Source organism: Nyctereutes procyonoides, unplaced genomic scaffold, assembly GCF_905146905.1.
Source record: "Nyctereutes procyonoides isolate TBG_1078 unplaced genomic scaffold, NYPRO_anot_genome, whole genome shotgun sequence".
NCBI lineage: Eukaryota > Metazoa > Chordata > Mammalia > Carnivora > Canidae > Nyctereutes > Nyctereutes procyonoides.
Window position 1 is genome coordinate 21,668,282 of NW_026575146.1, and position 27,278 is coordinate 21,695,559.

The 27,278-nt window shown below is 39.9% G+C and overlaps 1 protein-coding gene across 11 annotated transcripts in view; it reads left to right on the forward strand.

The window, feature by feature from the left end:
• AFDN (afadin, adherens junction formation factor) overlaps window positions 1-27,278 on the forward strand; it is a 137,251-nt gene that overhangs the window by 40,245 nt on the left and 69,728 nt on the right. For 4 of the 11 annotated variants that reach the window (XM_055309919.1, XM_055309922.1, XM_055309916.1 and 1 more), the window contains exons 3-9: window positions 767-882; window positions 2,980-3,143; window positions 5,652-5,812; window positions 10,946-11,103; window positions 18,806-18,917; window positions 20,045-20,212; window positions 23,049-23,093. In XM_055309919.1, the coding sequence (XP_055165894.1) occupies window positions 767-882; window positions 2,980-3,143; window positions 5,652-5,812; window positions 10,946-11,103; window positions 18,806-18,917; window positions 20,045-20,212; window positions 23,049-23,093 (924 nt within the window). The remainder of the gene's footprint in view (window positions 1-766; window positions 883-2,979; window positions 3,144-5,651; window positions 5,813-10,945; window positions 11,104-18,805; window positions 18,918-20,044; window positions 20,213-23,048; window positions 23,094-27,278) is intronic. The other 7 variants (XM_055309923.1, XM_055309917.1, XM_055309921.1 and 4 more) reach the window with 5 other exon arrangements.

Below are 27,278 nucleotides of genomic sequence, written 5' to 3' on the forward strand. Positions count from 1 at the left end.
TTTCCTTTGCCGCTGGTCTCTGCCTCCTGTGTGTGCTCCCCCCATTGTAGCACATCCTATATACAGTTACATGGATAATCTTTGCTAATAACTATAGGCTTCTAATAGATGGTCAGGGTGAACCTAGCCCTTGGGGAGCCCCCTCCGTAGACTGCAGGGTCTTTCTTGATCAGTGTGCTTTGAGGTGTGTTAGATATCTAGCAGGCAGGGAAGGAATACTCCAAAGCTAGCACTTTATTCTAATGAAGAGATGGGATGGTGGTAGTTTCATGGTGGAAGGCACTGTGAGGGCTGGGCCTGGTGAGTTTGAGAGACAGGGATTAGATGCACAGAGACACGAAGAAGGGTATAGCTGTCCCATACACAGACACAGGTCAACAGGTCTCCTGTGTGAATGCTGTTCTCTTATTTTCCAGTTGCCTATATGAGATAATTTGATTTACAGAATTAGGCTTATAGCAAAGACCTATATATATTTTTCTCTAGTTTGTGTATATTTCTCCTGTTCTCCTGTTTGGATTCTAAATGTTTTAAGGACATTATCCCTGGTCAGTGTTTGGCACTGGGTGTATGGTAGTATATATTGTAGAAGCAACAAAATAGTAAATAATTAAAATTCTCACTTAACATTTTGAGTTACATTTCAGCCTGTTAGTAAGTCCTTGTGGTAATATTTTATGTCTATAAAATTAAACATATATGAGAGTGTTGTATTAGTGCCATTAAATAACCATGACTTAATTTCTTTTCGTTTCATGATTTGAAGAAGAAAGAAGATTGGATATAGATGAGAAACCCCTAGTTGTGCAGTTGAATTGGAATAAAGATGATCGAGAGGGCAGATTTGTTCTTAAGAATGAGAACGATGCCCTTGCTCCTAAGGTAGGATCCCTCCTCGTTTCATGGTGGGGGTCCCGGGGCCCACGGGGATGAACACGAGACTGATGTTGATGTGCTGGGAGTTCACTGAACTTGCCTTTTTGCCTCTTTTCCTAAATGACTTTTTTTTACCTTCCTCCCAGAAAAAAAATATAAAAAGTTCTATTTCTTTCTGTTTCATCCTGTTTACTGAATAATCCTAATATTGCTCTACCTTTGCAAAGTTAGTAACATTTTTTTTTTTTTTAAGATTTTGTTTATTCATGAGAGACACAGAGAGGGAGAGGCAGAGACATAGGCAGAGGGAGAAGCAGGCTTCCTGGGGGAAGCCCGATGTAGGACTCCATCCTGGGACTCTGGGATTATGCCCTCAGCCGAAGGCAGACGCTCAACCACAAAGCCACCCAGGCGTCACTGTAACTTTGGTTATGAAGAGATTTAATGATCAAGTAGTCAGGACCAGGTTAGTTTTGTTTTTGTTTTTGTTTATACCAAATTAGGAAGTCAAAATATGTTTTAATAAGAATCACAAAGGAAAATCTTTAATAGCCTATTTATTGTGAATTTTTGGACACAACTTCATAAGGCACATTTAAAACCTTTCCTGTACTCTGTAAGGTTAGAGATGAGCAGACTTTCTGGGCTGACATAATGCAGTGATCCTGAAACTTCCTCAGGTGCCTGAGCATCTGGAATTCACTGCCACTGTTCTTTTGTGGGACACTATGGAACACAGATAAGACTTGAAAATATAATTTCTGTGTTAAATCAAATGGCATCTTACACTAGAATTCAGTATTGACAAGTGAGAGCAAATGCAGAAGTCAAGAATATTTTGAAAAAAATCTTGTATTTAATTATTTTCCCTAACCAACTGGGAAAGAGTGCCATTGTTCACTCGTGGAAACAGAACATCTTCACTTTGCTTGTGTGATCTTAGTGCTCCATGTGGAAGAGTGTTAGGCACACAGAAGGTATTCTTGGCCTTGTTAACTGTGCTTCTAGTGGCTTAGCATTTGTAGCAAATACATAGAAAGTAAAAATGGACATCTCTTTTTTTTTTTGGCCCATGTTTTATTTTATTTCTACACCATGATTTCAGCTGATGTGCCTAGCTGTGGGATAGAGACCCTCATACACATGGATTAGAGCTCTTAGTAGGGTCAGGATAATGCTGACGTGGCCGGCAATGAAAATGGAAATCCTAACTTAGATAAAACAGAAGGCAGTTTATTTCCCAATACAGTAACCACTCTTTCATATTTTTCTTGATTTTTTTTTTTTACCAACCTATTAGTTATACATACCAAAAATTGTCTCTGTGTTATCTGCTAGTAGGCCATGTTGTAAATTAAGAATAACCAAGCAGATAAACAAAATGTGGAAAAGAAGTTTTGCACAGACAGTACTTACAATTTTGTTTCAAAAAAGCTTATTTCTTATAGCTATACCTACCATTTCCTTTGAAGCTAGAGAAACGTCTATAAAGTAGATAATGATTTAAACAGTTACTTCCTTTTTTTTTTTTTTTTAAGATATTATTTATTAGAGAGTAGAGAGAGGGGCAGAGGGAGAAAGAGAAGGACAAACAGACTCTGCACTGAGTGTGGAGCCCGATACAGGGCTCAGGCCCATGACCCCAAGACCTTGACCTGAACCGAAATCAAGAGTCCCCTGCTTAACTGATTCAGACACCCAGGCACACCAGTTATTTCCATGTTTGATTAGGCTCCTTTTTAAAAAGTAACTATATATAAATTACTTGGATTTTTATTTATTGAAAATCGGATTTCGTGATTCTTGCCCCAGGTTTTTTTTACTGGGGTTGGTTTTGTGTTTGCTTACTTACGTATTAGTTTGGAACTGAGATAAACTACACACATGGTGAAGTGCACAGATCTTGAATGTATAATCTATTATGTTTTGCTAAATACATGCCTGTAACTGTCAGCCCAGTCAAGGTGAAGGACATTCCCATCCCCTGGGCCCTTCCCTGTGCCAGTAGCTGGGTGTAGCAGTCATGTGAAGTTAGCTAGGCCGTATAGAGCTTCCTGTGATTCTGTATAACAGCCGCCATAATGATGATGGTACTTTTATCAGAAGGCTCAGAGCAATGGACCCGAAAAGCAGGAGAAAGAAGGTGTTATCCAGAACTTCAAGAGAACTCTTTCCAAGAAAGAAAAGAAGGAGAAAAAGAAGAGAGAAAAAGAGGCAGTGAGGCAGGCGTCTGATAAGGATGATAGGCCTTTCCAAGGGGATGACATGTAAGTAATTCTGGTAATATTTCTCTTTCTTTTTGCTTTAATAAGCTGACTGTTTTTAATGTAGCAGACCTCATTAAATCACCAAACTGTGAGAAGGATGAACATCTGTTACGAAGTTAATTTCCGTATCCTCTGTCTCTTCTGTGTGTAGAAGGTGGAGGGTCTCGGCTCAGTGGAGATTATGGCCGGCCATCCTGTCTCATGGGTTTGCTAATCCCACATAAGCAATGAGCTGTACAGTGTTGTTTCTGAGCAGACCCTTGCTGTCAGTGTTTTATTTTTGTCTGACCTCTCCTTTCTGGTTGTTTGGACCTTCAGGCTACAGTGTTTTCTTCCAGACCCTAAATACACTGAATGCTCTGCAGAGCTTGGCAGAACCAGTGAGGGCAGTAAGGCTCAGGTGCACCATGAGGTGACCCAGGCCCATCAAGTTGTACTGACCTGTCTGAGGGTCTTTCGGCTTCTGACCTCAGAGCTGAGGGAATAAGGGAAATCACTGCATTTTGATTATAGCAGGAAAGAGACAGCAGAGGAAACTGACCTTTCCCCTCAGGGGGAGGTGTTGGTATAGTCCTGCCCATTTCACATGGGTCATTCTGTTCATGGGGCAGCCGTGTGTCAGCGCTCAGCTTGGGCCCCCTTGCCGTGGTGGTGAGTGCAGCACAGTGTCCTCAGTGTTTTTCTGTTGCTGAAGTAACAGACGTTCATTTTAGAAAGTCAGAACTTATGCAGATTTGTCAGAAAGAGAGGAGGAGTCACCTGTTACCACATGAGCTCAAAGAGAACCATAGTTTGTTTCTGATACACAAATATATACTACACATATACTTCATATGTTTATGTAGAGTTTTAAAACATACCCATAGGCTTTCCACATAATGTTTTTCCATTCTATATCCCATAAATGCATATATATATTCACACGTATTTATTTTCATAAAAGTATAAAACGATTTAAATGATTATGTAGTCTCTCATAGTTTTTTCAAAATTTATTTCACTGACCTCTTTTTTGTACTTGTAGGTGGTTCACAGGTTTTTGGTATTATAAGTAATACTCCTTGCTTTTCAACTCTGGGAGCACTCTGGAAGGAAAGCTTGGGGGCAGCCTGGGCATATTTCCAGAGCCCACCAGCTTCCTCACGTCCTCGGACCCTGACAATTGTCACACACTGTCTCTTCCCCACATCCAATAACCTGAATGTATTTTATCATTAAGATAGATGTCTTTCTGCACATTGACTAACCATTTATATTCTGTGGTTGTGACTTCTTCAAGTCTTTCTTTATTGTATGATTAATACTAAGTGTATGTATTCAGGACTATTAACCATTTGTTAGTTAATGATGGTTACTTTAGAGTGGACTCAAGCCCATTTTGGATGGCATTGAAGTGAGTTTAAGGTACTAATCTGTCAGGCAGTGATGGCTGTGTAATGAGTATAAACTCTTGAGTATAGTATTACATAGTAATGCTCTATTTAGCATAAACAATAGGCAGAACTTGTATGAGTATATTGCTTATACATGAAAAATATTGAAGAAAAGGAGAGTTTGAAACTTAGGCTATGATTTGTCCTATTTATCGACTTTTAGTTTATGGGGTGGTATGTTGTTTGTGTTTAGAAAATTAGCTACTTAAAATGAGTTAAGTTGTTCAATTCTGTTGATTCAAAGCTTGATTTTTTTTTTTTTTTTTTTTTGTTAGAGTGAGCTGGTGGTCGGGGGAGGGGCAGAGAGGGGCACAGAGAGTGCGGAGTACAGAGCTGATGCAGGGCTTGATCTCATGATCCTGAGATCATGATCTGAGCTGAAACCAAGAGTCGGATGCTCAGCCCACTGAGCTGCCCAGGCGCCCCAATGGTTGATTAGTTTTTAATTAAATTATTTTTATGATTAAAAATGACATCTTTAAAGTGTATTCATCAAAATTTAGCCATCAACCTTTTTTTAATACATAGTCTTCAAGTCCTCATTCTCTACAGTTGATTCCTTATCAGAGGAACTGCTGGAATGTTTCCTTTTGAAAATTTAGCTTCAAGAAAGTGAATGTTAGTAAATCTTTTAGTTGTTAAAAATCATGTGGTTTGAGTTCAAGATTTACTATAATTTTATGAGGATTTTTACTAAATAAAAGTAAATCCAGTCCTTTATTTCTTGTGGTTGGAATGTTTTATCACTCATTGGGTCTATTTTAGGAAAACACTGGTGCAAATTCCTGACCAAGTATAACTTACCCATTTTTCTTTTAGCCTCGTTAGTGAATCCACAATAATTGACAGGAACTCACTGATATTTTAATGATAAATTTCCATTGAGTTTAGTGTGTTGCATGTTTTGTGAGGAACTTCATTTTGTGTCTGCGATGCTGGTCAGCACATGGTCACCTATCTGCTGCAGTGTGTGATGGCTAGGGCCCAGGGACACCTGCCCAGGCCATTTGTCCGAGTTTGGTGCCATTCTTGCTCCCGTAATAGCTAGAAAATGTTGTGCTTTGTTTTCTCCCAGTGAGAATTCCCGACTGGCTGCTGAGGTCTACAAAGACATGCCTGAGACCAGCTTTACCCGAACAATTTCGAACCCAGAGGTGGTGATGAAGCGTCGCAGGCAGCAGAAACTGGAGAGGAGGATGCAGGAATTCCGCAGCTCGGACGGGCGGCCTGACTCAGGTACCCACACCAGGCCTCCTCCACTGGGCACTGGACCCTGTGTGGCTGCTGCCCCACTAGTGTGCCTTCAATACGTAGAGATTTGTTTAGTGACATGGTTTCCCCCAGTGGGGCTCTTTTTCCCCCTAATTTTTGCTTTCTGGAAAATATCTATGAAAGAAGAGAAAGATACAATGAATTACTGTGTCTTATTACCCTGCTTCCATAACTGACAGCTCATGTCCCATCTTCTCCTATTGTCCTGTTCCCAAACTGTACTATTTTGAAGCAAATCCCATATTTCATCTTATATTTCAGTATATTTTCCTAAAGGTAAGGATTTTTAAAAAATAAGAACAGAAGAAACCATAGTACCATTATGATATACAAAAGAATTGATGCTAATTCCTTCCCATCATCAGATGTCTTGTCACTGTTCATGTGTTCCCAGCTGCCTCAGATAATTCTCTGGTCAGGGTCCGAGTAGGACCTGCCTGCAGTCCCTGTCTCTCATTTCACCTTTCAGTTTGTGCATTTGGGGGTTTGTTTAGAAAACCTCAGTTGTTTGTCTTGTAGATTTTGCTGACAGCATCCGGTAGTTCACCATCTTTTCTTCTTGCTTTCTCTGTTTCCTCCATTAGGTGAAGAGGCAGGTTTAGGTTTTAGGTTTGGGGCGGTGTGTGGTGGTGGTGGGGGGGTGGGATGTGGCAGAAACACTTACCTCACTAGCATCCGCAGGCGAGCAGTAGTTTGTGAGATGTTTTCATGCACTCATGGAGTTAAACTTCTCAGTATTGTTCTGTCTGTTGCAGTTATCTCCTTACTGATTCTTGATCTGTCACTTGGAGTCAGTGAGGATCCCTTCCACCTGGCACCTGAGGCTTCTGCATGTCCCGGTGGTCTTGGGGAGTCTCCCTGTGTGACTGGACATCCAGGCTCCCGAGTGCATTTCCCACCCCAGGCTCTAGGGCGTGACTGTTTCTCTAAGGAGTCCTTGTTCTGTTTGGTGGGATATATTCTTTGGTTGCCAGGAGTGTCCTGTGTTACTGGTCAGTGTTTGCTTTTAATTCTATTTAGTGGACAGAGTTTTAATACTTTTTTTTTCTACTATGATTTCAGAAAATCTGAGTATCTTTTCTCATGATAAAAATTCTTTCCACTGAACACCAGTAATATAATTATTTGCTTTTCCCTATGATAAATAGCGATACCAAAATAAAAATACTGCTATGATTAGCAACATGATGCTGAAAAAATTTTAATCTTTTTGGGAAACTTCTCTGTGAGTAAATCTCATAAGGATATACTGTCACGTTACTGTGTTTTGAAGTCACAGAATTGATGCCTGTGTAGTTACATATTCATATTGATTTATACTTAGGTTTGTTTTATTTTGCATCTTAAAAATTTAATGTACTTATTTGTTCCCAAGTCCAATCTACAAAATAAGGTATATTCAGAGAAATTCAGCTTTTGTCCCTGGTCAGCCCCTTTAATCAAATGACAGCGTGCTATATACTTTCTGCTATCTTGTCTTTCCCACCTACACATACACTGGAGATTACTCTGTATTTCTGAGGGAAATAGAGATTATAAAGAGAGTTAAAATAAATGACTATTATTTTAGTTATAAATTGGATTTGTGTATTTTTAGCTGTTTAGCTATTTGACATAAAATTTTATTTGTAATTAACCTGTAATTATATTTATCCAAGAAAATACTTGTTATAAACTTACTAGTTTTGCTTGTTAAAAAATGATAGCATAATCACTTTGAGTTTCAAAAAGAGCCTTCTGTTGGAAGACTAGATCAGTGAGCCAGCCTTTTCCAAAAATGTCTGACCTAATGTGACCCATTCTCTCTGTAGTTCTTCTATAACATTACACTTGCGTACTCCAGAACTGCTCGTCTTGTGTTGCATCCTGTACGTACGCCTGTCAGCTCACTTACTAGCTTTAAGGTTTTGAATGATGAGACTGGCAGCGCTTTTCTAACTGTGGACCCCTTCTCTTGAATCCAAGCCTGAGTCGAAGGGTTATACTCCCTACCCAGCATTTTTGTAACATTGCCCAATATACGTATGTGGCAGCAGGTCAGATCTGTGTGGGAAGGCTGTGTTGACACTCGTATTACGTTCATGGGAACAGCATTGTTTTTCATTAGTAAGTCTCCTGTCTTCATTCGCGAATTTGTCTGTGGACCATGGTCCTGATATGCTTGGTCACTTGACAAAAACTGCTGTGATTCCATGTCTTCAGAACTTAGGGTGCTGTATCAATGTCATGTTCCCCGCAGCCACTAGCCGTGGTAGAAGCTGGCCTCAAAGGTTTGCCACTCTTGCTGTCTTGTGTTTACTTTGTTTACCTCTGCACCTTTATAAGGGAGTCTTAGTTACATGTTTCTTGAGAGCTGTAGCCTCAGTGATTCAAAATAGCAGGAAGAGTGAGATACTTATTAGTTGGATAAATAATGTAACATGAGGTCCAGGTGATAATCTGTTTATATATATCCTGTCTTGTTTGGTGAAAGATTCAAAATAACTTACAAATATATTTTAGGTGGGGATTCAGAAAGCATTTAATTTAGCCTAAGTTCCAGATCTGGAGTGGTTTCTGTGGGAACAGTAGAGGATGGATCTGACGAAATTGCATTTGGAAGTGGGCATATGCTGAGGGATGTGTCTCAGTGCAGCCCCTGGCAACAGGCTGGTAAGAGAGAAGCAATGTATCTAAGAAGTGGAGTTCTCAGGACCTGGTACAGACTAGATTTGTCTTGGGAGGGGGGCATTCTGGAGAAGACCCATTTCCAGTTGGATGGATGTTGATGGACTGCAATGAGAGAATGTATGGGAATGGAATACAGGTTTCCTTGAGGTGCTGGTGTGATCTGGGGGATGTTCTGGGTTGGTAGTTCAGTGGCTCTAGACCAGGTTCTGGTCAGGAGTGTCAGAGAGAGATTTGGGAGTAATCTGTGGTTGCCAGGCAGGCATCACTGGGCATGAGTGAGATTCTTTTTGGTAGAAAGTATGCAGGTAATAGAAAAATTTAAGCAAGGTGACTATTAAGAGGGGTAGGCAAAGACAACAGAAAAAAACAAAAAACAAAAAACACCTTTCCAATAATTAGGAGGAAGACTAGCAGAACATCCAAGAAGTAGAGGTTAAAGGGATAGTTGGGAGCAGAAGGAACATTTTTCTATATAGACTTCCTGGAAATCCTAAAAAACTAAATACTGTTAGCAAAATAGATGTTTATGGTTCATATTAAGGAAGTCAAATATATTGAGTTCAGCTACTTTGTCCTTAATAATTGATTTAGAAAATATATTGTCATAACATGTTATAGTTATTAGCTTTGCTGTTTTGTTGGCAGAAAATACGGGGGATGTGGTCACTCGTGGCTGAGCCTTCTGAGAGTGATCGCTCCGTCTGTAGTAATCCTGTCTGGTTAGCCTAGGGATTGGTTCCCCAAGTTCTTGTGACCTGACTCACTGCACAGCTGATCAGATTCCTAACTTGTAAGAAGCTTGGGCCCTGGACTTTGTAAAAAGCCTTTTTGACACTCTGGTATATTCAGTCTGTAATTTCCTCAAAGTGTAGTTGGCCCAGAGCCCCCTGCGATCGCCGCTGACTGGTTTGCAGCACTGTGTTCTGCCGCCTGATACGGCCCTGGGTTTCCTCCTGAGACATTGGCAGCGGCGTGAGGCTTCTCTACGAGTCTGTCCTCCTCCCTCCACTGTTCCGGGAACAGTTTTGGGGGCAGCAGAGCACTGTGACGGGACCCCATAGCTGGGGGCCTGGCGAAGCACGGGCCTCGGTGTGTCCTCCTCAGACAGGGCAGCAGACCTACCTTAGTCGTAGAGCCGAAACGTGCATTTATACACATCCAGGTTAGTCCACAGCAGGGCTTGTAAATTGTCAGCTGCTTCTGTATTCTTCCTCAGCAAACTGGGTGTTAGTAGGCCTGTCAGCTGAAAACCTTCTGAATTAGACTGCCTCACACTCCTGATACCAAAACTAAGTCAGGTTTTAGACAGATGTTCTGAAACATTCCAGTGGGTGCTACAAGTAATTCCATTCAATGGCGAGTTCATTCGGCTACATGAGTATGAATTTTACAGCTTCCTCATCATGATGTGTCCTTTAGAAGAAGTGCTACTTAAGATTATATTATCTCTAGGAACCATACCGACTTTTTAAATGATTTTCTGGTTAACCCTGACCTTAAATTTTTTCAGACCAAATACTCTTTCATCTGCAGTGGTCTGTAACTTTGGGATTGCAAAGTACTTGTCTCGGCTTTTGGCAGATGCAACATTTTTTAGAAAAATTAAATTTCTGAGTATTTGCATTTTTTTTTTTGTAACCCTGTAGGTGAGGATACAAGTCCATTTCTTCAACTCTCAAATCTGGTGGTCTGGTTTGCTCTTTGGTTGTCTAATTAAAGCACACAGATATTACCCAAGTCTACAGAATTGTTTTTACTCATTCTCTTGTACATATGTTTTTCTTATAAATTAGTTCAAATATGCATTTGGAAGTAGGGTATAATTAAATCAGAAGGTAATGCATCTTGGTGGACTAGAACGTGTACTTTAAAACTGGCCTTGCCCTGGGGTTGTTGACCCTGCCTCCTGTATCACTGTCTTAACTGTTTGCTTGTCGGTCTTTTCCTCCTGCCCCCCACAACTACAGGGTAAGCTGTTGGCTGGCAGGGACTCTGACCTGTGTGTCGTTGCGTCCTCAGCTTTGGAACACTGGGGCCCTCAGCCGGTGTCAGTGTTTGTACGTGCTAAATGTGTTGACAGGCAGCCCTATCAAAACACTCTGGAGTCCCTTACTCATCCTTTACCCATAGTGAAAGTCTGCTCATCATTATAAAAACGACGTGGGCTTAAGGAGAGGACAGAACCAGTCTTTGTCATACAGGATTAGTCACTGTAGCAAAGTGTTGTTAGATCAACAAGTGACTATAAATGTAGTAAATGTATGTTGTCTAACAGGACACGAGTATCGAATTATTGCCCAGGTTCCATCTTCACGGTCCTTGCAACTGCAGCTTAGGTGCCCTTTTTTAAGTGATCATAAATGTTAGCTATCTTTTTGCTGGAATAAAATAAAGTAGGACTCAAAGATGTCAAAATTTTTTTTTCAGGTGGAACATTAAGAATTTATGCCGATAGTTTAAAACCAAATATTCCCTACAAGACAATCCTGCTGTCTACCACAGATCCTGCAGACTTTGCTGTGGCTGAAGCGTTAGAGAAATATGGTCTAGAGAAAGAAAATCCTAAGGATTACTGCATTGCCCGAGTAAGTAACTGTCAAATCAGAACTCACCAGTATTACCCATGCTAGAACTTCACATTTAAGTGGAAAGATATTCTTTAAATGATTTTCTCTCCACGGTATCACTTAAAATGTAATAAATGTAAACCCTGTATTAAGTATGTGTTAAAAAACTGGCATGTTCCCTTCCATTATAAAAGTAATAGATGTTCTTGTTGTAAAGTAAAAAAAAAAAAAAAAGTATAAAAAGATGAATTGAAGAAAATAAAAATCGCCCATAGTTCTAATACCAAAGGATAACCACTACTGACATTTATTTATACATATGTATAGAGAGAGTAATATATGTGACACGTGTGTATACACAACTGTAAATATATATATATGTGTGTGTGTGTGTGTGTTGTATATATAACTTATCCTTTTAGTTCTTGTTTTGCCTATTTAGGTAACATATTTTTAACAGTGTTTTTTTTTTATGGTTTTCACTAAGATACATTATTAAGATTAAACTTTTAAACAAACCCAGTTTGCTGTTGTAACTAGCACGTGGTGCTACATTTAGTCATCTATCATTTTTTGCAGAAATCTTCCACCCAGTTCTCCCAAGGATAGCGAGCTCTTATTCCTCAGAACAGAGTGGGCCACATTAAATAAATCAAGCAGGTTTTCTCTTGTGAGACAGACTGCTTGGACACAGTAGACACAAGTGCGTGTGCTGACTTCTTCATTACCAGGATTTCCCTGTCCAGTCGCATTGGCTGTGGGTTCTTACAAGAGATGTCTTCCTTTCCTCGTCCTTTTTTCTTTTTTCTTTTTAAAGATTTTATTTATTTATTCATGATGAGAGAGAGAGAGAGAGAGAGAGAGAGAGGCAGAGACACAGGCAGAGGGAGAAACAGGTTCCATACAAGGATCCTGATGTGGGACTCGATCCTGGGACTCCAGGATTACACCCTGAGCCAAAAGCAGATGCTCAAATGCTGAGCCACCCAGGCGCCCTGTCCCTCCTTTCCTCATCTTAACAGTTGATTATTAAATAATAAAATAGTGTGGTTACTTGTTTTGGTCTCCCCCTCCCCAAAAGATTATGGAGGAGCGATGACAATGCAGCAAACCTCATGTACTTACCCTTGGCAGCGCCACCAGGATGAGTGCACCAGCACAAGCAGCATCATTGTCACCTGCAGGAAGCTCTAAGTGCCTCTGTATAATTCATCCCTTCCTCCTCCCCCTTTGCTAGGCAGCCACTGGTTTGCTTTCACTATAAGTAGTTTACATTTTTTAGAATTTTTACGTAAGTAGCATTACACAGCCTATACTCTGGTTTCCTATTTTCCTGTACTCAGCTGTAAGGATTTCAAGTGTCCTTGTCTGTATCCATGCTTGCTTCCTTTTGGTTGCTGAGTAGTATTTCATTATATGGATACTTCAGAATTTGTTCATCTATTTTCCTGTTGATGGACATTTAAGTTGTTTCAGTTTCTAGTTTTTGGCTGTTACAGTGAAGCTGCCATGAGCATTTGTGTGCAGGTCTTCTCATAGGTGTTTTTTCTCCAGAAATACTCAATAGTAGGTATATGTATAACTTCTTAAGAAACTCTGGAACTGTTATCCAAAGTGATTATATCTTGTTACATTAGAGCCAAAAGTATGTGAGTGCTGTGGTTGCTTTACTTCCTCACTCATATTTGATGTGGTCAATTATTTTAAATATCAGCTGTTCTGATAGGTTATAGTGGTGTCTCATTGTGGAAAACAGTTTTAATTTCCCTGTTGAGATATATATTAAGTTCTTTGATACATACGTTGTGAATACTTTTCCCCAGTCTGTGACTTTCATCTTTTTAATGTTACTCTTCAGAGAATAATTTTTTTTTTATTTTTGTGGACATCATTTTGTTTTTTTACATATTTTCTATTTTGTTTTGTGTCCTATATAAGAATTTGTCTCTTCTGAGGTTGCAAATACTTTCCTCCTATGTCTTATTATTATTTTTGTAAGATTTTATGCATTTTTTGAGAGAGTGCGCATGAGTGGGGATTGGGGGTCGAGAGAGAGAAGCAGACTCCCCACTGAGCAGGGAGCCCGACCTGGAGCTTGACCCCAGTACCCTAAGATCATGACCTGAGCTAAAGGCAGATGCTCACTGATGGAGTCCCCCAGGTGCCCCTCCTCCTGTGTCTTATTATAGAAGTGTTACAGTTTTAGTGTTCACATGTAGGTCTGTGGATTCCATTTCAAGAGAACTTTTGTGTGTGGTGTGAGGTTAGGGTAGATGTTCATTTTGTTCCATGTAGATACCCAGTTGATCCAGCACCATTCGTTGAAAAGGGTTTCTGTTCTCCCACTGAGTGCTTCAAACCCTTTGTTGAAAATCAGATGACTATATATATATATATGTATATATGTGTATGGTTCTATTTCTGGAATCTGTTCTATTAATCTGTACATCTTGTATCCTTTTGTGAGCATCAAGCTATATTGATTACTATAGATTTATAATAAGTCTTAAAGTCAGGTAAACTAAGTCCCAATTTTGTTTTTTTTGCTTTTGCTTTTAAAAATTGCTTTGATTATTCTAGGTTATTTGTACTTCTGAATAAATTTCAGAATCAGCTTGTCAGTTTGTACAGAGAATGTGCTAGGATTGTGGCTGGGTTTGCATGGCTTCTGTAGACAAGTTAGAGAGACGTCTAGCCTCGCAGTGTCCGGTCTTCAGGCTGTGAACACAGTGTGCCTCTTTGTTTATGTGGTCTTTGAGCCCCAGCAGTATTTTGTAGCATTCACTGTAGAGGTCTTAGACCTCTTTTGTTAGCTATAGATGGAATTCTATAAAAGGGCTTGTTGAGCTTTATGGCTTTTATCTTTCTGCTAAAAACTAAATTCTGTTCGGTTGGAAAAACTGTTGGCAGATCTGTAATTTTATGAATAGAGCTCAATTTTCAGCTGAAAATAAGAAAACAGATTTTTTTCCCATTAAAATGATAATAAAAAATTAAATAATCTGTATAAAAGTGGAAGAACAAAGAGAATGAAAGAAGAGACAGCAAAAGACCAGAGCTGTGAATGAAATTCTGGAGAAGTAATTCTGATATCCTACTCGTTGGGTCCGAGGAAACCTGCAGAGAGAACCTCCAACAAGAAACTTGCCAAGTGCCTGTATCCTATCCTTAAGCAGACTCAGGAATGTTAAGGGGCTTTAGCACTTTCTGAGTCAGCATTAAAGTTGGACTAAAATGAAATTGAGTCGAAAATTTTCATAAGAAACCGTAGACCTACCAAATTTCTCTCCCCATCCCAACTCCCATGTCATCTCTCCATCTGGAGACTGTGGTAGAGGTGATGGGGCAGAGGCCTGCACTTCGGGGTAGCAGGCATACAGGGTATGGCGAGGGTCTTTGCTGAAAATGGGAGGGTGAAGTGGAAGGCTCTAGCCAGCATACTGACAGCCAGAAGATTTCAGGATTTCTCCCAGAAGGCACTCTGTGGCCACATGAGAAAGATCTGTATGGAAACTGTCCTGTGGAAGTTCAGTCCGATAACCTCAGTCAGAGAGCTCCCGACAATACCCCTTGCCCATAAGCATAGCCCCCACCTTGAACTTTCTTGTGCCTCACTGTAGAATGTGAATGTATGGCCAAACTTCAGCAGACATTTGAAACACCTCTATGATGAAAGACAGACCCACACAAACAGGTAAAGAACCTGATCTTATTCCATGGATGATACAAGGCAGAAAGCAGAGGGAAGTGTTCAAAGAACTGAGAGACTTGGAGAGGTAAGGAGACAGTGCATCTGTGGAGTAAGATCACAGTGCTATCATGAGGGACACCCAGGGAAAGAGGCCTCAGAAGTTTAAAATGTAAGTAAATAAGGGGTAGGAGACAGTGTCAAAAGAAGGAGGTAGAAGGTAAAGCTCAGGAAATCTGTCCAAGTGTAGAACAGAAAGAAAGGATAGAAGAGGAAAGATCAGAAAGTTAGGACATCTTGTAGAATTCCTAACACTTGGCTAAAGGAAAGCCAGGGATGAAAGCAAGAGGACATGGAGAGGTAGAGTCATCAAGGATATGTACTGGAATGTCTCCCAGAACTGAAGTGTGTGCATTTCTAGCTCAGAAATGGCCTGTAGGATAATGTTGGTACAACCACACCAAGGTGTGTTATTTTGAAATTGTAGAACAGTAGAGAAAAGAGGATATGATTCCAAAGAAAAAGATTCCAGGCACACATAAAGTGTTGGGAGTCAAGATGGGTGCCAGTCATTTCAGCATCACCATGGAGTCTGGAATACATGAGCCAGTGGTCTCTTGATTTACAGTGAATGATTTCTAGCCCAAACTTTGAGTGGTAGTGGGTGGAATAAAGACATTTCAAAACATTCAAGGCAAAATTGGCCACCTGTTCAGCCTTTCTCATACAGGTAGTGGAGGACATCCCCCAGCAGGATGGAGTGGGCCAGGAAAGAGGAGGGTACAGGCTCCCCAAACAGGAAGTTATCCCGTGGGTGATGATGAAGGAAACAGTCTGGAAGGTGTTTGTGTAGTTATCCTGCGTAGTGCTCACTACACTGTGGGGATGGGGTTTAAGATTGAAAATGGTGTTTATAAATTTTAGTTATATTATCTAAAACAAATGGCAAGTAAATTCCTGAATGTGTTTCTAAGAGAACTTTGTTTCAGTTCTCTGTGTTATAGTAATAAATAAGAAGTAAAACACCTATCACTAAAGGATTGCTTATGCCATTGGATACCTTTTGCTATGAAATATTATGAATTAAATCTATACGAATTGACTTGGGGATACATACATTTTATAAAATACCCCGTTTTCGGAAAACCAATACATAAAATAAAATGGAACTACACAAGTCTGTGTGTATGCGTATGTGACCATAGAGAAAGGTAGATGCCCAGGAAAGATACACAGGTTACTAATTACCTACATGAAGAGAAGAGGGAAGGAAAGAAGACTTTGAAATACACATGTGATTCAAATGTGAGCTCTTGTACGAGATAGGTAGATGCATAAAAATCATTGCTGAGGGCATGATCGTAAAAACAGTCATCTCACAGTGGGTTTTTTTTTCTTCCTTATACTTTTCTGTGTTGCAGGTTTTTACAGTGAACCTGTATAACTTGGAACCAAAAAAAACATACCCCAAAGATCATTTCTTAGTGGGGTGGGGAAAGATCAGTGATCATGAGTGTTTGTTTTTCAATACGCTTTTTCATTCTCTTTGTTCTCACTAAGAGAGAGTAAGAAATAGTATTGATAAATTAGAAGGGAAAGTGAGCTTCCTGAAATAGAAGATATATTTTACACTGAATTTCTGGAGAATAGGGTTCATAGATAAAGAAACAGTATCCTGAATTGAAATTCTATCCCACTTTGGTGAGGGAGGGGACTCTTGGGGTGAGGTTGAGAGAGTAGGTAGTCACGGTAATTGTGCATTCCCTCTGAAGGGGAAATACTTAAGATACAGGACATTCTGATGCATTTTCCTCCTGGTGGTTAAGTGTGAAATAGAAGAGAATCTTGTGATGCCAGGTTTTGTGAGCTCATTGCTTTTCTGTTCAGGAGGACTATGTAGTGAGCATTATCGTATATGGTCCACTTATGCCCTTTGAGTAATAGGCCCATGGATGAGGATGGATTTGGATACAGGTTCCGTCGGCTTTTGGTTAGTAATGACTGTAAAAATGTTCCTGGTCGGAATAAAATCAGCAAATCAGTAGTGTGCCCAGGGCCCAGCTTGCTCAGTGGAGACCTGACCCTCTTCCACTGTGCCCCTGCTGGTCTGTGAGCACCCAGGGCAGGGTGCCTTACCACACCTAGCCTTGCATGTGAGACTTGGGATTGCTCACGTGTTTGCCAAGGCACGTTTTTGTGTCCACGCATATGACTCTGCTAAATAATATTCAGTTGCATGTAAAGTTGCATTTGATACAATAGGTGGTAATGACCTTTACCATTTTTCCCTCTCTTTAATTTCTACCGTACCTTTACTGACGACATTCAAGTGAAAGGGCACCCCAGTGGAGGTCATGAAGTATAAAAGCCTACCATGGGCTTGTAGTGACAGGCCTTTTTGAAGTCATTTGATGTTTTCTTTTGAGGGTCTCCTACTTTGGGCTTTCCTTCTATTATGTTCTTGGAAATTCTGCTTCGCAAGCTTAGGCAGTAGAAATCAGGAGTTGATTATTGTTTTAATCTTGAATGAGATGTTCTTTGTTCTCTTGGTTTGTCATCTTATCAATTATGTAGTAAGTAGTGCTTCCATATTCGTTCATTTGTTATTTTAGCTATTGAATTATTCAATAAATACTTAAGTTCCTCTCACTTGTTAGATACTCTGCTGGGATACAAAAGCCAGAGCTGTCTCTAAAAGAACTTAAACTGAAGGGAGACGGAGAAGCCAGGAGTGAGAAATATAAAACAAGGAGTGCCGGAGTGAGAGTGGTGGTCAGGGAAAGATTCCTAGAGGGGCTGTAGTTGAGCTAGGCTTGGACACTGGGAAATAAGCCTTTTAGGCTCAAGAGATCATGGAAGCGTGGGAACTCACGACCTAATCTGAGAGCTCTGAGTAGTTCGGTGTGGCCCGGGTCTAACAGAGTGCAGGACAAAGATTGGGACATGAGAGAGGTGTGAAGCTCAGGTTCTGAACTATGCGTGTTCTAACCCCAGGATACTAAATTCAATATAAAACAGCACAAGGAAAGATTAATTACTTTAGCAAGATGGTGTTTTATAGTACATTTGTCTTACTAAGGTAATCTGAAGCAGTGTAGAGAGAAATTAGAGGGTTCTACAGAAGAGTCTAGTCCACTGGTATATGAATATGATGATATTTTGGGTGGCCAGGTCTCCTGAGATAACATTACTGCACTACTGTAGGTTGAGCTGTTCACAGGCCAGTGGTCTGGCTTTCTCATATTTTCTATAATTGTGTTTCAATTTGCGTTAATACTTAATACTTCATTCCTTAGAATGAAGGAGGGGCAAAAGTCCAGCAGATGTGTGAGCTTATTGGGCCACTGTCACCAAGATTTTTCCTCTGTATAACCGGGGGGGCGGGGAGGGGTGGTGTGTGCGAAAGTCATTTGGCTACCATAAAAGCGTAAAGAGCATTACAGCATTATGAACTTTTAGAGTGTCATGAATGCAGTCTTTTAAAACAGATGCTTAAACACATTTGTTGAATGAATCGCTCTGTGGTATAGCTAAATGATCTGATTAAAATTTAATCATAAAGACAGATTATCTTTAAGAAAAAGAATGCTTTGCTGTTTCGTTGTTAGGTGACATTTATCTTGAGAAATATCACATTAGATGAAACTACTTAAAAAAAAAAACGCAATTATTTAATGATGGGAAGGTGAGTTTGGGACCAGAGACTGAGCAATGGTGGAATGATCTTTCCTTAAGAAATTACTCACAATTTAGCCATTGCATACCATCCTTTCCTATAAGAGTTTATTTAAAAATAAATAAATAAAAATTGCTCAACTAGTACATTTTGGGGGCCGGAGAACAAGGTTAATAGAAATGGCCCCATCAGCTGGCTAAACTTTTTATTGGAAGCTATTTTCCTTCACTTTTGTCGATAGTTTGAGAATTGTTTGTAGTGTTTGGTCAGTTTATTTACACTAAGTTCTTATTTGTGAATCCTGGTGCTTTACTTTTTAGGTATAGCACAGTTGATTTTATAATTTTCCCTTTCAGGTTATGCTTCCTCCTGGAGCCCAGCATTCTGATGAAAAAGGTGCTAAAGAAATGATCCTGGATGATGATGAGTGTCCTTTACAAATCTTCAGGGAATGGCCAAGCGACAAAGGTAAAGGGTAATTTTATTTGTTAAAGAATGATTTACATGATGAATTAAATTTCTGTCAGCTACGTGAGTTTTAACAATGAGGACGCAGGGGAGTGTGCAGGGAAGTATTTGTTTTGTAGTTGTTTGCTGGTGTAGTTTTGTAGCTCCTTCATAGATCTGCCGGATGGTTCCTACGTGGCAGCCTTGTCCTGAGGGCCACACACAGCTTGTGTAAGTCTGGGGACCTGGAGTGGGCGGTCCCACTGTGGAAGGAGAACCTCATCTGGAAGGGACCGGGACTTGAGTGCTACACTGTGTCGGCCAGCACACTGCACTCCTCCGTCCACGCTGAGCAGATGAGCAGGGGGGTGCTGATGACAGGATGGTAACCTGCAGCCCTAGAGACTCTCCAGTAATTCAGTTATTTCAAATAAGAAATCCAGACTTTTCACTCTGCAGACAGTTCCCCTTAATGATTTCAGAACAGCACAGGTTGAAAGCTGTGTTTTTGATGAAATCTAGTTTTCTTGCTTTTGGTTTTACACTGTAAGCTAGCTGTCCTCAAGCAGAGGCCTTTATGTAACGAAGACCTACAAATTGATTGCCCATTCATCCTATCAGCAATGTAGATTGGTAGTTTAAATTAAAATGAGTAAACTAAGTAATTAAATTATTTAGTCTACCTCTTTCTAGACAGTTTTAAAGTTAAATTGTGTTATAAAATCAAATTACTTTGACATCTGAGTTAATTCAATTGAATTAAAAATCAGATCAACTAAAAATATATTTGTATATGCATGTGATATGTGTCATGTGAGTGTATTTATTGATCATAGGATTATTTACCAGTATAAACATTCATTTATTCTTAAACGAATGCTATGGTGTTTTCCAGCATGTAATGTACTTGGGTAGTTATTTAAAATATTTAAAATAATCTTTGCAAATTGCTAGGAGAGTTTCTCAGAACACAAATCTATTTCCTCTATTTCCTTTCCAGTATAAACTGGATAAGCCTTCACTCAATCACCCCTCAGTAGATGTTAAATTAAATTTTTTGGTAAATCTTAGAGGAATTGACAGTCAATTATTTGGCTGTGCATGCTGACTTGAGACTGCTTGATGATTGACGCTGTGCACTGTTCTAGGGCTTCTAGTCTTTCAGTTGAAGAGGAGGCCAGCCGACTATATCCCAAAGAAAACTAAGAAACACGTCGATGGGAAGCTGGTGAAGGGAAAGGAGAGAGCAGAGGGGTCAGCCTACGGTTCTGCACTCCCTCCCGAGAAACTGCCCTATCTAGTAGAGTTAAGCCCAGGTGAGAAATACTGTCACTATACATTTTTTTAGCTTTTCATGTTTACACTTTTAATGAATTTTACTTAAGTATCCTTTCTCTTGACTGACATTTAGACCATTTATTTTTTAAAAAGTCTCTTAAGATATTAACAGAACCTTAGTGTCACAGGATATGTATATTCATAAAAGTAGAGTTCACATGGACAAAAATGAATGTTGAAAAACAGCATTTAAAATAGTGAATATGGGGAATTTAAGGAGAAGTTTACATGATCCACTTCCTTTTCAATTTTTTCTAAAATAATCTTAAAAATCTACTAAAGTGAGAAACTGAAATGTACTCTTAGGGCAGAGTTAATAGAAACAAGTGTGTGTGTATTTACCATACTGTTGTTTAATGAATGAACCGTGTCTGAAAAAAATACCTTTAAGTTTAACAGTACATTTAAGAAATCTATCTGTAAGAGGAAGGATATTTGTTTGCTTTTAAAATTATAATAGACCAGGTTTATTTTCATGTTAGTCCTCTACATATTTCTTTTTAGAGCTCCCTTAAGCTAAAGCTGTTACTCTAAGTTAGCCATGAGGTAGAGAAATATGTTGACATTCTTGAAGAAGTGAGCTTATACATCCCAGTGTGCGTATATGTGTGAGTATAGGAGATAAGTGTGTACATGTATGTGACGTTTTATTATTCATTTGGGTCAAATCATGGTATGTAACCTGTATTATAAAGAATAGAGTCTGCTCTCCTTCCCAGAACTGCTTTTAGTTTTTACTTTTGAAGATTTATTTATTTTTGGAGGCCGAGAGAGAGAGAGAGAGAGAGAGAGAACATGTGTGCCAGCAGGAGGGAAGGGTGGAGGGAGAGAACCCCAAGCAGACTCCCCACTGTGTGCAGAGCCAGACGTTGGGCTTCATCCTAGGACCCTGAGGTTGTGACCTAATCTGGAATCGTAAGTCGGATGATCACCTGAGCCCCCCCCCCCCCCAGGCTCCCCCAGAGCTGCTATTAAAATAAAGCTCAGTTAGTAAGTACGGAAAAAAACTTGAAGCCAAGCCAGAATGATGATATGGATCATCTATGGTTGCTTGGACAGAAATTATGTTTTTGTCTTCTTTGATTCATGAGCATTTATTTATGACATTATCCCCATGAATAGATGAGAAACCTGTGGCCCTACAGTCCTAGGGCACAAGGAGGAGCTGTCGATTCAGGAGAAATGGTCTTGGTTCGACTGATGCTCTGTGATTTACAGTCAGCGGCAATATGCTGCAGCTAGTAGTTTTTATACTTAATTATTTTTGAGGAGCTTTTAAAATTGATTTGCTGTTTGTGAGGAACATGTTAGTGTTGCTTTGTCCCTTGGTTCTCTGGCTGAAAAGTTCATTTAGACTTTGTCGCTGTGGTTTGGAGACATGTCCCAGTATTGCTGCGTGCTGTGAAGTATGAGCGCACAGGTGCTGGTCACGGAGGCAGCTGAGGGCCAGCCGTTATGTTGGAACTTAAACATTTTCAGGATCTTTAGGCATCGGGTCTGCTTTTTAAAATTTTGCATTATATACTAGAAACTAATGATTGTTTTCTCCAAATCTAAATTTTGAGGATTTAGGAATATTAGTCTAGAGAGAATTGATAAATAGCACCCGACATAAAATAATTTTCAAATGAATAATGAAAAGGTGGTTTGGATGGGTATCAGAGACAGGATGAGCGTTCAGTCATCTATATTGAGAAGTACTTACTGATCCTTAGTATGTGTCAGACCCTCCTTGTCTTTGACATGGAGCACCAACAAAACAAATGAAACCTGCTGACCTTGGCAACTTCCATTCTAGTGAGAATTGCTATTTTGACTGCTTATTTCATACTTTTAGTCTCCCAACTAAATATATATATGTTTTTGTAGGTGTGGAAACATGATAGACTATAGGTAAAAATTAATTCTATACTACTTTTCACCAAATATCGGGTTACTGCTCATGACACATCTCCCTTCGTGGTGCTCTGCTGCCTTTACTCAGCATTTACTGGGCTGCTGCTTCCAGCATTTACTGGAAGGCAGTGAGTACAAAGGTGGAGAGGGGAGATACTGCCTTCAGGTGACTCCCAGATAGTGTGTGTGAGCCCCCTGCAGCCCACCGCCCCTCCTCAGTACCCTGGGCTGCCTGCCTGGTACCTGCTTGCGGTGACACAGGTGCACGTCCTGAGCTCGGCTCCCACAGCCTGCAGGCTGGGCCAGGTCTTTCTCACAGTCAGCATGCTCAATGTGGTTGATTCCTTCTTACATGGACAAGAGAATGATACTGGTAAATGTTGATTTGTCATAAACAGATAAGTGCTGTACTTGCACTGGACACGTGACCAGCCCCGCAGGTATCCTCAGGGTTGGGCCGAGGTGCAGGGGTGTAGATTGGAGGTCTTTGAGGTATGGGTGTATGCTTATACTGTCTGGACTGTCTTTTGGAGAGATGGGGGGAAATGTCATTTTATCCTTTGGTTTGGATTTGAATGTGTTCTTTTAACAGAAGGAATAGCTGAGTTGGCTGGTGATCTTCTAGATGATTAACTAACTGTTGCTCTCCTGCTGCTTGGTGACTCACCTGTTGTCTTGGTGTTTTCCTTAACAGTGTGCACTGGTTTCTAACACACACACTGCCTGGAGCACTGTTGTTTTGTCCTCACAGCTCTGAAAGCTATGGGTGAACCGTAATTTTCATCCTCTGAAAGGTGTCCCACTGCAGCTCACCCTCTCCTGTCTCTCTTCTCCTCCCCCCTCCCACGTGCTCTGCATGACCTCTGTCCTGACGATGCTGCCTTCACCTGGGTCCCGTGCATGTGTTTCTAATCCCAGGGAGAAGGAATCACTTTGCCTACTACAACTATCACACTTATGAAGGTAATGCTTTGCTTCATACTACTTTTTTAACTAGAGCACTAACAGAACCTCTTGAGCAAAATAATGTTAACTGGCCAAACATTTTATGTATTAGTTTTTGAATTGATAGAAATAACTTTATTCTGAGAAATTTAATGTATTGTCACTTTATTCGTATCTAGTAAGTGTTCCATATGCTTTATCGCTTCATTTCACAGAAGCTTATTTTACAGAAATGTCTAGTTCCTTTTTTTAGGCTAAGTCTTAAGTGAGAAATTGGACTGAAGAATGATGGGAGCTGTGTTCCTATCTTTCCCCTCCTCCCCCCAAAAGGTTAGGAAGAGGGGAGATGGTGGGGAGAGAGAGTGAGGGTGGTGGGTAAGAATGTGCCCAGGACTGAGGGGCAGGTGGGAGGGGCTCCGCGGTCACACACTCCAGCTATGACACTTATGGGGAGCAGGTGTCCCAGTCAGTGGCCTGTGTCTGACAGTATTTGGGAGAATGAGAGGAAGAGAGTCAACCATACGCTTGGCGTTCACTCATATTTACCATCTGTTTTGTAGGGAACTAGCTTATTACATTATGATCAGGTTTTAGAGTTTCCTTAGGATTCTCCTTGTTTGCCTCATCAAAATTCATTTCTTCTTGTTAGCAAAGATGTACTTTCTTAGAATATGCTTCTCAAATTTGTGTGTATTTGTCTTTGTCATCTTCAGTAGTATAGCTACTTATTGGTTTTATGGAAATACATTTTGGCAGTTTTTATGTTTTTAATATTTTTTCACATGTTGAATGTAACAAATGTTTTCCCATGCTGCATAAAGTTTCATCACCTTTTTTAGCATCTTGTATTTGTTGAATTATCTCCAAACTGATCATATAGACTTTCATTGGCTATTGACTGACCTTGCAGTTTTGGTTTTTGTTCTTTTTAAAAAATATATGATGGGATCCCTGGTGGTTCAGCAGTTTAGCGCCTGCCTTCGGCTCAGGACGTGGTCCTGGGAGACCCGGGATCAAGTCCCACATCGGGCTCCCTGCCTGGTGCCTGCTTCTCTCTCTGCCTGTGTCTCTGCCTTTCTCTCTCTCTCCCTCTGTGTTTCTCATGAATAAATAAATAAAATTTAAAAAAATTTAAAAAATGAATAAGTGGTATTTATCACCTATTTTGATATTCATATGCATAGAGTCTAAGACCTGCTTTTATTGTTTTTTTTTTTAATTCCTGAAAAGGATTCTTTAACATTTTTATGTATGTGTTAATTTTATACTATAAAGTAATGGAAACTAGGGATAAAATGGCATTTCCTTTTTTACCTTGTGTATATAAAAAATGCATGGACTAATAAACTCATCAAAACTTTGACCGAGGTGCTTTTAGTTCTCCAGTTTTTTTTTTTTTTTTAAGACTTTATTTATTCCTGAGAAACATACAGAGAGAGGCAGACATAGGCAGGGGGAGAAGCAGGCTCCATGCAGGGAGCCCAGTGTGGGACTCGATCCCAGGATCACAACCTGAGCCAAAGGCAGATGCTCAACCACTGAGCAATGCAGGTGCCGTGCCTTTCTCCAGTTGTATTTGAGGAGTGCCAGTTTGTTGTTTGTTTTTCTTAATAGAGTTAGTGGAAATATGCTCTAAAAGCTCTGTGGTTCAGTAAGCTTCAGAAATTTGATGGCTTTCTGAACTGTTGGGTTGACTTGGCTAAAGTAAATTCTGTGGGGATGAGAATACGTTCAGTTCCTCACCATGCTTAGGATGCGGCAAGTGCTTGGAGGTGCTTGGTCAGCACTCTTGAAGTGAAGGAGTCCCCACCTTTCTCTAAGTGGCACCTTTCCCTAAGTGGCGTGGCAAAGATGACAGCACCACAAACTTAACCTCCAGAGGCTCACCTGGGGAATTCATCCCAGGAAGCAAGCAAAGACAAAAGCAGAGTTGGACATAAAGAAGTGCTGTAAAAACAAAAGTGCTATTTAAAGACTCTTCCTATGCTATGTTCATAAGAGTCTATTTCCCCTTAATATTCAGCATACTAAAGAAAACTTCAGGTTACATCTCAAATTTAGAAAAGCAAAAGCAGAAAAACAAGATGCAGAATAGTGTGAACAGTAATTTAGGGGTATCAGAGTTGGCAAATGAAATTCAGGAGACCCAAAGACATTAGCATTTTAGAAAGAACACCAGGTTTTTGTGTAAATGGGTCCCAGCAATCGCCCATTTGACTAGATGCCACGTATTTCATTTGTTGACCCTAAGGAGTATTCTAATGTTTGTCCAAAGAAAGAAAAATGCATGTATTGAGTTGCTTATCTATATGTGCATAAAACAGATTTTAAAGATTTGCTTCTGGATGGGGAATTAGGCCAGGAAAAGAAGGGTGCTTTTCATTGTATACTTCCCATGTCTTTTAAATTTCAAACTGCATGAATATTTTATAGATTTTTAATTCTACATTATGACACGAAGAGAAGAAATGACCTCTGATAGAAGCAGTGTTATGTGTGGGAGGGTTACTTGGATGTGTCTCTGCTCTTACAGATGTTCTAGATCTGTAAGGAAGAGAAGTGCTTAGGTGCTTTTGTTCAATTGAGGACAGGGAGAAAATAGAAGCGGTTGTTTTTGGCAACTTTTCTGTGTTCATTAATGCCCATGAGATGGTCCTTGTGCTCTTAATAAGGAGAAGGGAGTGAGTTATTCCAAAAAGAAAGATGTTAGTTATTTGAAGATTACCTGCCTGCATCTCCCCTTCCTCCCTGACTCAAACCAAACACCACTGTATCTAGTAAGTTCTGTGGCCACCATTTGGGTTATTCACAGTCTGTCCATAAAGGCTTTCTCTGTATTTTTTGTTGCTATGTGGTAGTGAAAAAAGAGGGAGTGGGGAGCAGCTTGACTCTCCCCTCAAGTGACTGGAGGGGAAGTTTGTATTTCCCCCTTTTTCTTTATACTTCTGAATCTGTTGTGTAGAAAAGTCCATAACATCCATTTATTGGTTCACAGGATACTTTCCAGAAGCGCTCAAAATGCAGAATATTAATGTGAATTTTTTCTACCCCTAGACACGTATTTTTCATGTTCTTGTACTTTTAACTTTGTATTGAAATAATTGTTCATCATTTATTTGCTTCTTTTGCTCCCTTTGTAATTCATTTGTGTAATTACATATCTGTGTCAGCAAAGCGCTTTATTTTCTTCATTTTTAACTACTAGTTAATTAACTGTAATAAATTAAATCTTTGTTGAGTGAATACTGTGGACCAGGCACCATACTGAGTGCTAGGATCAAGATTTTTTTTTTTTTTTTTTAAATCTAGCTGCTAAGGAGCTCAGAGATGGGGGAGGCAAGTAAATGGAAATAATCATATAAACTAGGGTTAGTGGTATGACGATAAAGTAGCGTACAGGCCTGTGGAGGATGGGAAGAACACAACAAAGTTTCCTGCCTGGGAGGATTTATTGGGACCGCCTGTGGTGTTTAAAGCAAGCAAAATAATAGACATTCCTGGGGGACTGGACTCAGCAGCTCTAGAAGGGAATGAACTGCCTACGTCCAGGAAAGGCCCACGTGGTTCTGATGCCTCATTTTGGATCAGGACGTGGAGTTGGAGTTGAAAATAAAACTGCTTAAAAAAAAAAAATGCTCCAGTTGCCACCACACACAATGAGGAGATTCCAGCTGCACAGCATTGTAAATGATGAACCAGTTTTTTCATGCATATTAGGTGTTGAGGTTCTCAAATACAGGCTACTTTTATCCATATTTGACAGGTTTTGAAAATATTTCAGAAATGGGAAATATTATTAGAATGTTATTTTGTGTACTCCAAAATTAACAACAATCCTAATAGAACTTGTATGTTCACAGTGTGTTTTGTCTGAGAGTTGAGACCACACCACAGCTAAGAGATTTTAGTAGTCTTAAACCTGCAGACACTCCCAGTGTTTAACTTTTCTTTTTTTTTAATTCAAACTGCATTTTATTTTTTTTTTAATTTAAATTCAGTTAATGAACATACACTGTATTATTGGTTTCAGAGGTAGAGGTCAGTGATTCATCCATCTTATATAACACCTCATGCTCATTACCCCGGTGTCTAACTTCTGAAGCTCTCACAGCTTAATTCCTGGTCCCAGTGACCAGAGGTTTTAACTGACAACTTAATAAATGGATCAGCAGTTTATTAATGCATTAAAGTAGGCCATGGAGA